Source organism: Macaca mulatta, chromosome 10, assembly GCF_049350105.2.
Source record: "Macaca mulatta isolate MMU2019108-1 chromosome 10, T2T-MMU8v2.0, whole genome shotgun sequence".
Lineage (NCBI taxonomy): Eukaryota > Metazoa > Chordata > Mammalia > Primates > Cercopithecidae > Macaca > Macaca mulatta.
This window is the reverse complement of record NC_133415.1, coordinates 94,986,269-94,998,543: the sequence shown is the minus strand read 5'-3', so window position 1 is coordinate 94,998,543 and position 12,275 is coordinate 94,986,269. Positions and strand designations below refer to the sequence as shown.

General features: G+C 46.0%; 1 protein-coding gene across 3 annotated transcripts in view; it reads left to right on the top strand.

Moving 5' to 3' along the window:
- Window positions 1-12,275, top strand: part of PTPRT (protein tyrosine phosphatase receptor type T) — a 1,118,573-nt gene that overhangs the window by 1,045,419 nt on the left and 60,879 nt on the right. For all 3 annotated transcript variants that reach the window (XM_028828430.2, XM_077949122.1, XM_028828427.2), the window contains one exon: window positions 7,490-7,577. In XM_028828430.2, the coding sequence (XP_028684263.1) occupies window positions 7,490-7,577 (88 nt within the window). The remainder of the gene's footprint in view (window positions 1-7,489; window positions 7,578-12,275) is intronic.

Genomic DNA, 12,275 nt, shown 5'->3' with positions numbered 1-12,275 from the left:
AAATCTATAAAGCCTATCATCAAGGATAAAGAAGATTCCAGTGACAAGCACTGTCTGCCATTTATCATAATGCTGGCACTGGCTCAGCCTCCCCCTCAAAGTTTCTGGGCTGGGCGTGGTGGCTCACGCCTGTAATCCCAGCACTTTGGGAGGCCAAAGCGGGCAGATTACCTGAGGTCGGGAGTTCAAGACCAGCCTGACCAACATGGAGAAACCCCACCTCTACTAAAAATACAAAAATTAGCCGGATGTGGTGGCACAGGACTGTAATCGCAGCTACTCGGGAGGCTGAGGCAGGAGAATCACTTGAACCCAGGAGGTGGATGCTGTGGTGAGCTGAGATCATGCCATTGTGCTCTAGCCTGGGCAACAAGAGTGAAACTCCATCTCAAAAAAAAAAAAAAAAGAAATTCCAAAACATTCCCATTGAATTATAATAAAACTCACGTTCTTGTCTTTGGTCCACAAGACCTTGATTGAACACCCTGCCCCAACCCCAAGCCAAATCCACATTATTTGTCATCCTCCTCTTATTCTCTCTGCTCTGGAGAGCCTCCCTTCAAGTTCTAGAACACAAATAATTTATTCCATCCCAGAGCCTCTGCACTTGCTGTTCCCTCTGAATGGAACCTTCTTTCCCCAGCTCTTGCCAAAGCTGGTACCTGCTTATCCTTTAGTTTTTAGCTGAAATGTATTGGCCAGAGATCAGCAGGGACACACCTCCTGGAGTTGGATTTATCACTTGTTGCAGTGAGGTACATGCATACCTGGAAGTGCGCATTCCTGTGGGACATTTGAGGAAGAGGATGTTAGAAAGGACTCAGAGTGTGGGCTGTGTTTGCTGATTTGAAAGAGTGCCTAAGGAGGTGAGGCTTTGTTTTAGGTTGGACACACTGGGAAGTGGTATGATTAGATATCGTAATACATCTTACCTAAAAGAAGGGAAGATCAGACAGCGGCTAGAGCTGTAATTGGCAAAGAATCGGTAGTCGCTCATATTAACCAGAATAGGGGGGTGTTTAGTAATTTTTTTTTTTTGGCTTGGACAATGTTCATATTTTTGTCTGCGTCCAGATACGACTTGTTTTTGTCTTGTTTCATCATGGCCTCAGAGTGGCCTTGCCTGTGGTTAGTCTTCCGTGAAATTGTCCATGTTCAGCAGGAGAGCACCAAGGCCCACCTGTGAGTGCCAGCTCAGCTCCCAGAATTCAGGGGCTGCTTTTCTCCCTCTCAGATCTCCCCTTTTCAGAGTTTTGCCCACACTACCCTAGGTAGTCCCTTGCCCCGGTCCCTGTGTATCCCAGCACCTGGCATCCAGATGGTCTCTGGGGAAGGAAGGAAGTGATCGAGGGAGGGAGTGGGGACAGACTCAGTGTATATTCTTGGGCAAGTCATTTCCTGTCTCGGGACCTCACTTTGCTGATCTATAAAATGAGTCAATAATTTTCTCAAAAGACCCTTCCAAATCTGACTTTTGAGGATTCTATAAACACCACAGCGCAGCTCTCCAGGGAGAAGGACATCCCCAAATACATTTTTTGAACAACAACAACAAAAAAAGACTGCCTTGGAAAAGCAACACTGTTGAAGAGTAGGAAACATTTTCACACGCAGAGAGAAATGTAAAAATAGGGCTCAGCACTCTCAGGAGAAGAGAATGAGAAAAGGAAAGTGGAGATTGATAATGGATGAACATAATGAGATGGCAGTTTTGGTTTCAAAAGAATGTGATTAGCGCCTAATGACTGCCACCATTCCCTGGTCAATCTACTGTAACTAGCCACTAATGGAAAAATAATGCCCTCGGCTTGCTCACTTTGAAGATGGAGATGAGTCTCTCTTTCATACTTTTCCCCCTCATATTTTTTTTCCTTCAAGAGATTATCCCTTATTAGATTGTAGCTCCCCAAAAAGGGAAATGGATGTGTGATCAAAGTCTGCCAATTACGGGGTCATTACCACTCCCTCCCAGTGGCTCTATTAGGCATCCCTCCTCTGCTTCTGTAAACATTGTCACAGCCTCCAGGCCCACTCAGTCCGCTTCAGCCTCCACTAAGGGAGACGGAGGCTCCCAGGACCATGACAGGGCCTGTGTGGTTCCCCACAAAGTGCCACTCACTTATCACAACTGTTTTGTTTGGTTTAGGATTGTCGAGGGATAGGGGCATGCTGGGGTGTCTCCTGGAAGGCATGGTGTTTGTTGATGGTGAGAGGACCCCAAACTGCCATTCAACGATTCTGGGAGTGAACAGAAGAGAGTTTCATCAAATCTCTGCAGGATGTCACAGGACAGAGAAAGGGCACACATTTACTCTGTGGGGCCCCATGAGATGGCACAGGCAAAGTACAGTGAGGTTGAGTAAAGAAAAAACTCTGGCGAGTCTGTCCGAAAGTGAAGCCAAAAGTTGGAGAAGTGGTGAGCTATCTGTCATGGAGGGTATCCAAGTGATAGATGCTATGGATCCACTTCTCAGCTGCTTGGAAGGCCATTGTGGATGGGAACTCAACTAAGCCATTTTCAAGGTCACCGACACCTCTAAGATCCCAGGATATTTGCCCTCTGAAAGCACAGAAGCCACCTCATTTACTAATTATTTCACTCATTCATTCATCCTAAAGAGGTCTTTCAAGCACATCTGAAGTATAGAGCCAGCATCACGTTCTGGAGATACTGTCGTGACAAAGATGCTGCCCTTTCCCTGGAGAAGCCCATGGCCAAGTTGAGAAACAGAGTTAAATTATGAGATGCAAAGAAGTCCATCAAATAATAGAAGTAACTGGCTTTACCTGGGGATGCAGTGGGGTGAGGGAGAGTGAACAGAGAAGATTCCACAAAGAAGATGCTTACACTGAGTTTTGAAGGATATGTAGGAGTTTGTCAGAGGGACTCAGATGGAAGGGAATTTCAGGCAAAGGGAACAGCATGTAAAAAGTCTTATAAACTTTAAACACCTTATAACTGGCAATATAGATGTAAGGACAAGAATTGAGGCTGCAGGGGCATTTGGGGTGAAGTCGTTAAGGACGTTGCACTAAAGGGTTTGAAATGTATCCTGAAGGCAATGGCAAGAGGAGTCACTGGGTCCTATTCACATTTTAGAAAGATCTCTCTGACTACAGTGGAGAATGGATTGGAGGGGACAAACCCAAAACAAAAGAAACCAATGAGGAGACTCATAGGGAAGTATTTTAAAGTCACTATTTGCAAAACTTATGGCTGCATAGCAGCATCAGCTGGGGAGCTTTAAACACTACCAATGCCTGTGCCCCACCCCAGAGAGTCTGACTTCATTGGTCTTGGGGGGGACCTTGGCTTTGGGAGTCGTAAAGCCTCCCCAGGTGATTCTAATGTGCAGTCATAAAGAGACCTTAAGATAACGGTAACCCAAACCCTGGCACATGGCAAGTACTCAACACAATTCTTTTTTCAAAAAATCAGTATGAAAACAGTCATGCTGTCCTGCTTTTGGCTTCACCCCACTTTCAGGGGGACATGTTTGGATGAACAATTGGCTTTTATCACAGAGGGTTTCAAGTGCAAAATCCACCCTCAGTAGATCATCTTTGACATCCAGAAATCCAGTGCTAACACTGAAAGCAACAACCTCCCTTCACATACAGAGAACAGACCTGGCAAGTTGCCTGGAGGAGCTGGAGCTACCTGACTGGGATAGAGGAGGAGGCTAGGGCTGGAATCTGAGTTCTAAGAGTTACCTGCAGTACCTAGAAGCATCTTCCACCTAGAGATGGCCTAAATTGGTGGCAGGATGGATGTAAGGTTTGGTAGAATGAGGAGCAAGAAGAGAAACAGGAAAAGGAGAAGGAGAAAGAACAAGGGAGAAAAGTGAGACATAAGCCTCACATTTGTAAAATGAGCACTTACTTATCCTTGTAACATTTTTGCCCTACCCAGATTTAGGTCAGAGATTGATGCCCAAAGCCTAGCACCTGTTTTGATTCTCTTCCAGGATGTTAGTCTAACGACATTGGATATAGAAAGAACAAAATTATGACCCATTAATAGCTAGGAAGGCACTTTATTACCACAGTCTAAAACCTAAGAAAGGCTAAGTTGTAGAACATGGCTCAGCCTGAGAAGCCCAGGCAAAGAACTCCTTCCTGTACCCTCTAATGAATCTGAAGTTGCTAGGTAGCAGAATGAGCACGAATTCCACCTACTCAACCACTGCATGGATGAGGATCATAGTCATGCTTCTATAATAAAGGTCAGCAAGCTATAGCCATAGGCTAAATCTAGCCCAACACCTACCTACCTATCTATCTATCTATCTATCTATCTATCTATCTACCTAATTATTTATTGGGACAAAGTCTCACTGTTGCTTAGGCTGGAGTGCAGTGGCGTGATCTTGGCTCACTACAACCTCCACCTCCTGGGTTCAAGCAATTCTTTTGCCTCAACTTCCTGAGTAGCTGGGACTACAGGCATGTGTCACCATGCCTGGCTAATTTTTTTATTTTTAGTACAAACGGGGTTTCACCACATTGGCCAGGCTGGTCTTCAACTGCTGACCTTGTGATCTGCCCGCCTCAGCCTCCCAAAGTGCTGGGATTACAGGCATGAGCCACTGCACCCGGTCCCAACGCCAATTTTTGTAAATAAAGATGTATTGGAACACAGCCATGGCCATTTGTTTGCTTTTTATCTGTGACTGTTTTCACTCTACAACAGTAGAGTTGAGTATAAGTTTGAGTTGTTGAAACAGAGTCCACACAACTCACAAAGCCCAAACTGCTTTCTAGTTTGCCCATTACAGAAAAAGCATTCCAACTCCCACTCTAGGAAAAGACTCACTCAGGTTGATTTAACACTTGACAGACCAGATGCAAGACAGGTGCAACCGTGTGTGAGCACTGGCCTGTTCAGAACCTGCCAATAAAACAGGGCTTATTGAGGGGCTGAATTTCGGATCAACCTGGTTACAGGTTCTTCCTTGCTTAGGATGGACCTAGTAAGGAATAGATGGGCAAAGGCAAGGCTGGTGTATTAAGATGAATGGTGGGTTCTCCTGCACTGCTGACAGAGAGCTGTGTAGACTGAAGGTGTTACAAATTCAGTCTCAGAAGCAATGCAAGGGCGTGAGCAGGATGTTCAGCCTATACTACTAAAGGTAGAGTAGAGACAGTAATCAAAACACGGTCTGATCATCATGCTTCTGCAGCTTTTCTACAGCTGTTTCCACGCCCTTAACTGCCCGTCCTCCCTCTCTATGAAATAACTGACTGTACCCTTCCCTGTATTTCCATACCACTTGGCTCATAACTCTTGCAAATTGTCTCATGTTTGTTGACTTGTCTGTCTTATCGGTGGTTGCCATCCTCTTAAACTGACTGATGACTTTTCTCTCCTCCCTACCCCTAAGCTCTGGGTGTCTGTGTCCAACTGCCTATTCAACATCAGCTTGGATATCTAATAGGCATCTCAAATGTGGCTGCCATTATTTGTTATTTTGAACATATTTTTTAAAAAGTATGCAGTATTCAATGCTAGGCACTCTTCTAAGCACTTTACCCAAAATACAACACTTAATTCTTACCTCCCCAATCCTGTTTCTAACCCAGGCTTCTCCGTCTCAATAAATAACATCTCTCTCCACTCAGTTCTTCAACGTTCTAAGGGTCAGCCTTCATTCCTCCCTTTCCTTCACAGTCGGCATCTATGGCAGATGTGTTGGTGCCCTGCACACATCCAGTCTACACTCACTGTTCCCATGCATGCCCACCTGATGGTTTCCTCCTGTAAGCACCTGTGACTTTTTGCCTGAGGGCTTCTTCAAGACAGAAGAATATGCACACTCTGCCCATAGAGCATGGAGGAAGTGCTGGGGAGTTTCCAAGAGTTGTCCTCAACCAATACTGGATGAGAACTCATCAATAACTACCCCAACTTTGCACCACCCCCATGGTGGGATAGCTGTGAGGCATGAGATGTGCCCACTGGATTAAGCCCCAGTTGCCCACAGTGGTAACCTGCTCATTGATGTGCCCTATATTGACTTCATTCCCTTGATTGTACCACTTCCCCATTCTCCCACCCAAACTCCCTGGGATTGCCTCCCAAACAAACTACTTGTGCCTGACTTCTTATCTCTGAGTCTGCTTCCGAGACAACCCAAGTCAACAATATTCAACTGAACATCCTGCAAATAATCACTTCTCACACGTCCACCACCACTACCCTTGTCTAAGAGTCCAAGGTACCATCATGTGTTGCCTGGAGTACTGCCACAACTTTCTAGCAGATTTCCCTGCTTCCTCCATGGCCCTCCCAGAGCCTGTGTTCCATACATGAGCCAGATTGTACTTTGAAATACATGAATCAGATCAGATGATTCCCCTGCCCAAAACCCTCTGATGATTTTTCATCATACTTAGAATAATGCACAATTAATTAACCAGTAATAGCAATGCCTTATATAATCTGGACTCCCCCATCCACTCTAGATACTACCATCACTACTTCTCCCCTCTTCACATCACTCCAGTCCTTGAATATGGTCATTTGGTTGCTGCCTGACCATCTTTGCACCTGCTGTTCCCTCTGCCTGAAAAGCACTTTCTACTTTTCTTGGTGTGACTGGCTCTTTCATATTAAGGAATTACAGTATCTATCATTAATGAAGTCCCCCTTATCTGCAGTTTTGCTTTTCATGGTTTCAGTTACCCAAGGTCAATTGCAGTCAAAAAATATTAAGATATTTACAGAGAGAGAGAAAGACTGCATTTACATAACTTATAGTATATTGTTGTCATTCTATTGTTGTTCTTAATCTCTTGCTATGCCTAATTTATAAATTGAACTTTATCACAGATATGTATGTATAAGAGAAAACATAGTATATATAGGGTTCGGTAATATCCATGGTTTCAGGAGTCCCCACTGGGGGGTCTAGGAGCAAATCCTCCAAGGATAAGTGAGGACTACTGTAACTTAAATGTCACCTTCTTGGAGGAGCCCTCCCAGAGTGTATAATCTGAAATAATTCTCATTCCTCATCACTATCCCTTTATCCTGCTTTATTTTCATCATAGCATTTTTCATATCTAAAATTACACATTTACTTTTTCATTTGCTACATTTCCTAGTTGACTGGAAGCTCAAGGGGAACTTGTCTGTTTCTCTGTATCCCTAGTACCTAAAACAGTGCCCAGCCCATGTTAGGGGCTCAATAAGTATCTGTTGAGTGTATGAATGAATAATTCAATGAATGGACAAGCGATTCCCCTACTGGGCTAGATTGTGAACTCATGACACAGAAGACATCAATAACATTTGAAACAATGAACAAGAGAATTGGTCCATGGAAAGACCAAAATCTACGTCCTCCCCAGGCCCCATCCAAGGACATCTAGCCCTTTCCACTAGGAGTCCCATCGCACTGGGTCTCACTTCCCCCTGTTGGTTCATCTCCACTTCCATAAAGCTCCTATCTCAGGCCACTCTAACCACTCTGTCCTTGCTTTTTAGGCCTTACCAGAGGGGCAGACAGCTTCGTGGGACACAGCCAAGGAGGATGAAAACCGCAATAAGAATCGATATGGGAACATCATATCCTGTAGGTGCCCTTCTGGGAGCTCCTAAGATTCGGGTGTTGAGGACACAGGGGAAAAGAGGCTATTACTATTATTTACCTGGAATTTGTTATCAAATAATCTTTGATGTCTCTAGCTTTGTATCCACATGCCAAGATGGAAGCTTTATTTCAGCCTTATTGTCATCCCTAGACTGGATGACAGAGCATGGCTGATCTCAGCCGGAGGGAGCAGGCAGGGAGCTGGGTCAGGGCACAGCAGAACCATGAAGCCTCTTGGGGTAGAACCTCTGAAGGCTGGGTCTCACCGAGCATTGCCTGCTCAATTCCTCAGGTCGGGGAGGAAGCCCAGCCAAAAGGGCTGGCATGCAGAAGACCCCACAGCTGGACAAAGAGATGAGCTCTGTGTTCCCAGAAGCTCCTCTAATTCAAAGGAGGACTTTGGCAGCAACCTGGGGTGAGGAGCATGGGCCCCAGCCTGTGAGGGAGGGGCTGAAGCACCCGGGCAAGAGAATGGTGCTCCTCCAAGAAGGTGGAGTCACATTGGCCGATGCTCAGAAGTAAAGGCTGATGCTCAGAAGAAGCCAGTAACTCTGGCATACACCTGGGGCTTGGGGTATGCCCAGCTCAGGCCCCACAGGAGCCCGGGGCTACTCCTATCATACAAGAGACAGAGTTTAAGGCAACACAGATTCTACCTGACCCCACTATAGCAGGGCAGGGGCTCCGAGGTGAGGGCCCTCAGGTCTGCATCAGTGCAACTCGGGAGGTGCTGAGCCTGTAGGGGAAAGCACGTTCTTATGCAGGGCTAAGGAAGGACATTGCCTGCGCTCAGCAATGAGATTTACCTTTCCTGTAGGCAACCCCAGTGAGTGACTCATTGATGAAGTCAGCAGTGCAGAGTAGTTAGCGCCCTCTGGAGTCAAACTGCCCAGGTTTCTATCCCAACTGTAGGGCCCGGGGAAAGTTACCTGACCTCTGTAAACTTTCGTATCCTCCCCTTTAAAATGATGAAGATAATAGGAGGAGCATTTAAAGGCACATAAAACTCTTGCTGCAGTGCCTGGCACCATGACTCTTACCCATAGGGTTACTTTCTTGAGGTCACTGATGAGCAGCATGGATCTATCATTCCACCTTATTTTATTAACCAGGATTCACTGAGTACTCAGGACATGTCCTGTGGGGACATGGAAGAAGGCAGGTTGGTGGGGGAGAGGTGGGCATGATCAGATGTCCATTTTGGAAAGATCACTAGGGCAGCAGATATGGAAGGTGTACTTCATTGGGAAAGGCTGGTAGCAGAGGGATCAGTCAGCAGACTACTGCAAGAGTCTCACGAAGGGATAATGGGGCCTGAACAATGACAATAACTTGTGTGTGACAGGTGCATGGTATTCAGTTCTGGGGGGTGAGGAAGAGACAGACTGCCACAGAACTGAATGTCATGCATAGGTAACACACAAGTATTGTCACTGCCAAACATTGGTAGGTACAGCCTTCAAAGTAACATAAATACAGAGAAGACAAAGTTATCTCGTACAAAATGCTAAGCATGTATTCTAATTAGAACAGGAGTCTACAACAGCCTTTGTCTGACTCAGTGTAACCAACCTGGACCTTTTGACATCTCACCAATGGTGTGAGGAGCATCCCTTGGTCTCAGCTCAGAGTAATCCAGTTCATCCAAAAGGAAAAAAAAAAAAAAAAGGATCCTGAATGACAAATTATTTCTAGCACAATTCAGAGTTTTGTTTTGTTTTGTTTTGTTTTAACTGTCTAGACATTGCCTAAGAAAAAACTTGGAGGAAGAAAGAGTAAGATACAGGCAGATTGTAAAGGAAGAAAAAGGCAGAAGTTTTAGCTTAGCTGTTTCCTGTGCTGATTTAGGAATGGGCTATGAATGGTAGAACTAATCAGAAAACATTTATAATTTTTCTCTTGGAAGATGGTAATTCAGACAGCAAGATTTCTTGCAAGTGAAGTGTTGAGAACTGATATTCAAACAGTCAGCAAACATGTATTAAGACTTATGACATGTGGGCCTTCTCTAAGCAGACCCTGTGATGGGTCCTGGGAAGTGGAGCTCCTGCTCCTGGGAGCCCCCACTCCGCCACAGGGAGCTGCTTGCCCTGTCTGGTCCCCAGCATTCTCTGCTCCTGCACTGTGGATACTGTACCCTAAAATATGTAGTCACTTATCTCCCTGTTAGGCTGTGAGTTCAGACAGGGTCCATACATTGTAAGTTATGTGATCTTAGTCCATCACTCTAACCTTTATTCTCTGTAAAACAGGTTTAAAAATGTCTTTCTCCTAGAGATGTGGCACAGATAAGGAAAAAATGACAGCCGGGCGTGGTGGCTCATGCCTGTAATCTCAGCACTTTGGGAGGCCCAGGCAAGCAGATCCCTTGAGCTCAGGAGTTCAAGACCAGCCTAGGCAACATGGCTGAACCCCATCTCTACAAAAAGTACAAGACGTTAGCTGGGTGTGGGGGTGCACGCCTGTGGTCCTAGCTACTCAGAGGGCTGAGGTGGGGGTATTGCTTGAGTCCAGGAGGTGAAGGCTGCAGTGAGCCATGATTGCACCACTGCATTACAGCCTGAGTGACAGAGTGAGACTCTGCCTCAAAAAAAAGGAAAAACAAAGAAAAAGAAAGAGAGAACGAAGGAAGAAAGGAGGGAAGAAGAAGGGGAAATGACTAGAGCACAGTGAAGGGACCCTGAATCCTTGAGAGACAAGGATACCCAGGCTGGGCTACCTATCCAGGCCCAAGCCTGGGGGGCCTGAGGTCAGAAGGCATGCTCTGTATCTCCCCTGGATTGCCACTGCAGCAGCCTGGCCCAGATCATCATCCGCTCTCACTTGGCGCTGCCCAGCCTCCTTTCTGGTTACTCCACAGCTAATTTGGCCCCAACTTTTTGCCTGTCTGATCCCTGATAGAAGCCAGAAAAACTTCTTTGAAACATGAATTGGATGATGTCATTTTCCCACTAAAAACCCTTCGAATGATTTCCCTTCACTTTTCGGTTTTCCTTATGGAAAGGCCCTCAGCCGTCTTTTCAGTCTTATTTCACACGATACCCTCTCTATCACAGCCTCTCCCCTGAAGCCACACTGGCTTTCCTTCAGTTCTTTGAGCTCCCCATGCCCTTCTATGTCATGAGGCCTTTGCACATTCTGTTCTATTAAAGTTCTCTTCCTTTCTCTCTGTGACCTGTGAAGGTCCATGTATTCTTCAGATCTCAGCTCAGTCATCCCTTGCTTAGGGAATTCTTCTGATCCTTCGAAAATGTTCAGAGCCCCACTATTCACTCCTAGAGCACTATATATGTCTTCTTAGCCCTTGTCATGACTGTGGCTTGACAGGCATTTGGAGGAATGTTGATGGCCATCTCCATCGCTAGAATAGATGCTCCATGACAGCAGGACCACGACTCCCTTCCACTTTGGTTTCCCCAAACCTGGCCTATGGTTAGTGCCCAGTAAATAGGAACTGAATGTGGGAGAGTCTCTGAAGGGCATGAGCAGTGGTCTCTTCTCTCTGCTTCCCAACTATGATAGAGAACACCCAGAAAGGAGGGGTGAAGAAAGCTGGGCCCAGTGGCACTTGGAACAATGATATTCCAGTAAGGAAGAAGATATTGAGCCTGAATGAAGACAGTGGCAAGATGGGACACAAGAGAGAGAAGGACAAGAACAATCTAACCCTTCTGCAAGCTGCTTCTGAGAAGGCAGGATCCAGGAAGTCAGGAAAAATGAAGGCAATGAGAACTCCAGCGCTGGGACTGCAGAAGATGCCATCAGTGTCCCACCTACTTCCCACGGCCTCACTGTGAGCAGCACGCAGCTGGTAGGGGGGTGTGCAGGGCCAGGATGAGGGTGAAACATGCAGGGAGATGCCCACGCTCAGCTGTTGACCCTGCATGGGCACAATTCTGGCCTATGGCTGAGGCTCTGAGCTTGTTTCACCCTAGCCCTGCCCTGCCTGCATCTCTTAGACTGAGGACTTTCTCCAAAGCTGAGAAAGGATCCCCTGCCCAGACACAGGCAGCCTGCAAATCCTGAAGGGTTAATAACCCCAGGAGAAGCCCTCCACCACGAAATACCCCAGCTTCTTCACCGTTCCCCTGAAGTTCCTTCTGGAGTTCCCATAGGGGTGAGGATGAGCTACCTGCAGTCCTAATGGGCTTGAAACCTCACCCTTAATAAGCTGCTTTCTCTTCCCTGTCATACAGCCCCCCTTTCCTACTGGTATTCCTGTCTCCTCCTACATAAACTGCTTGGACTAAAATCTCTGTCTTAGATCTACTTCTGAGAAACCCAAATGGAGACAGACAGAATTGAAGCACCTTGACGATACCACCTTGATGGGTTTAAATAAACCAGAATCTCTTTCTAATTTAAGAGTCAATCATTCTGCAAGAGATCAGGGCCAGAGCAGGTCTGCATTCAGTGCTGAAAGGAGACAGCGCTGAGGTAACCAGTGAATTCAGAAAGCAGCGCAAGACATAAAGGGGAATCAAGAAAAAAAGAGAAATGGAAAAAAAAAAACAAAAAACAAAAAAAAACCCTGGAATTGAAATGGGATATGTAAAAAAGAAACAGCCCTGAGGAATGGAAAGTGTTCCTGCCCTTGTATGTGTCCCTCCCAAAGGCAAAGCCTGCTGCAGCTTGATAAATAGAAATATTCTTGGCGCAAGAAGAAAACTGGCTGTGATT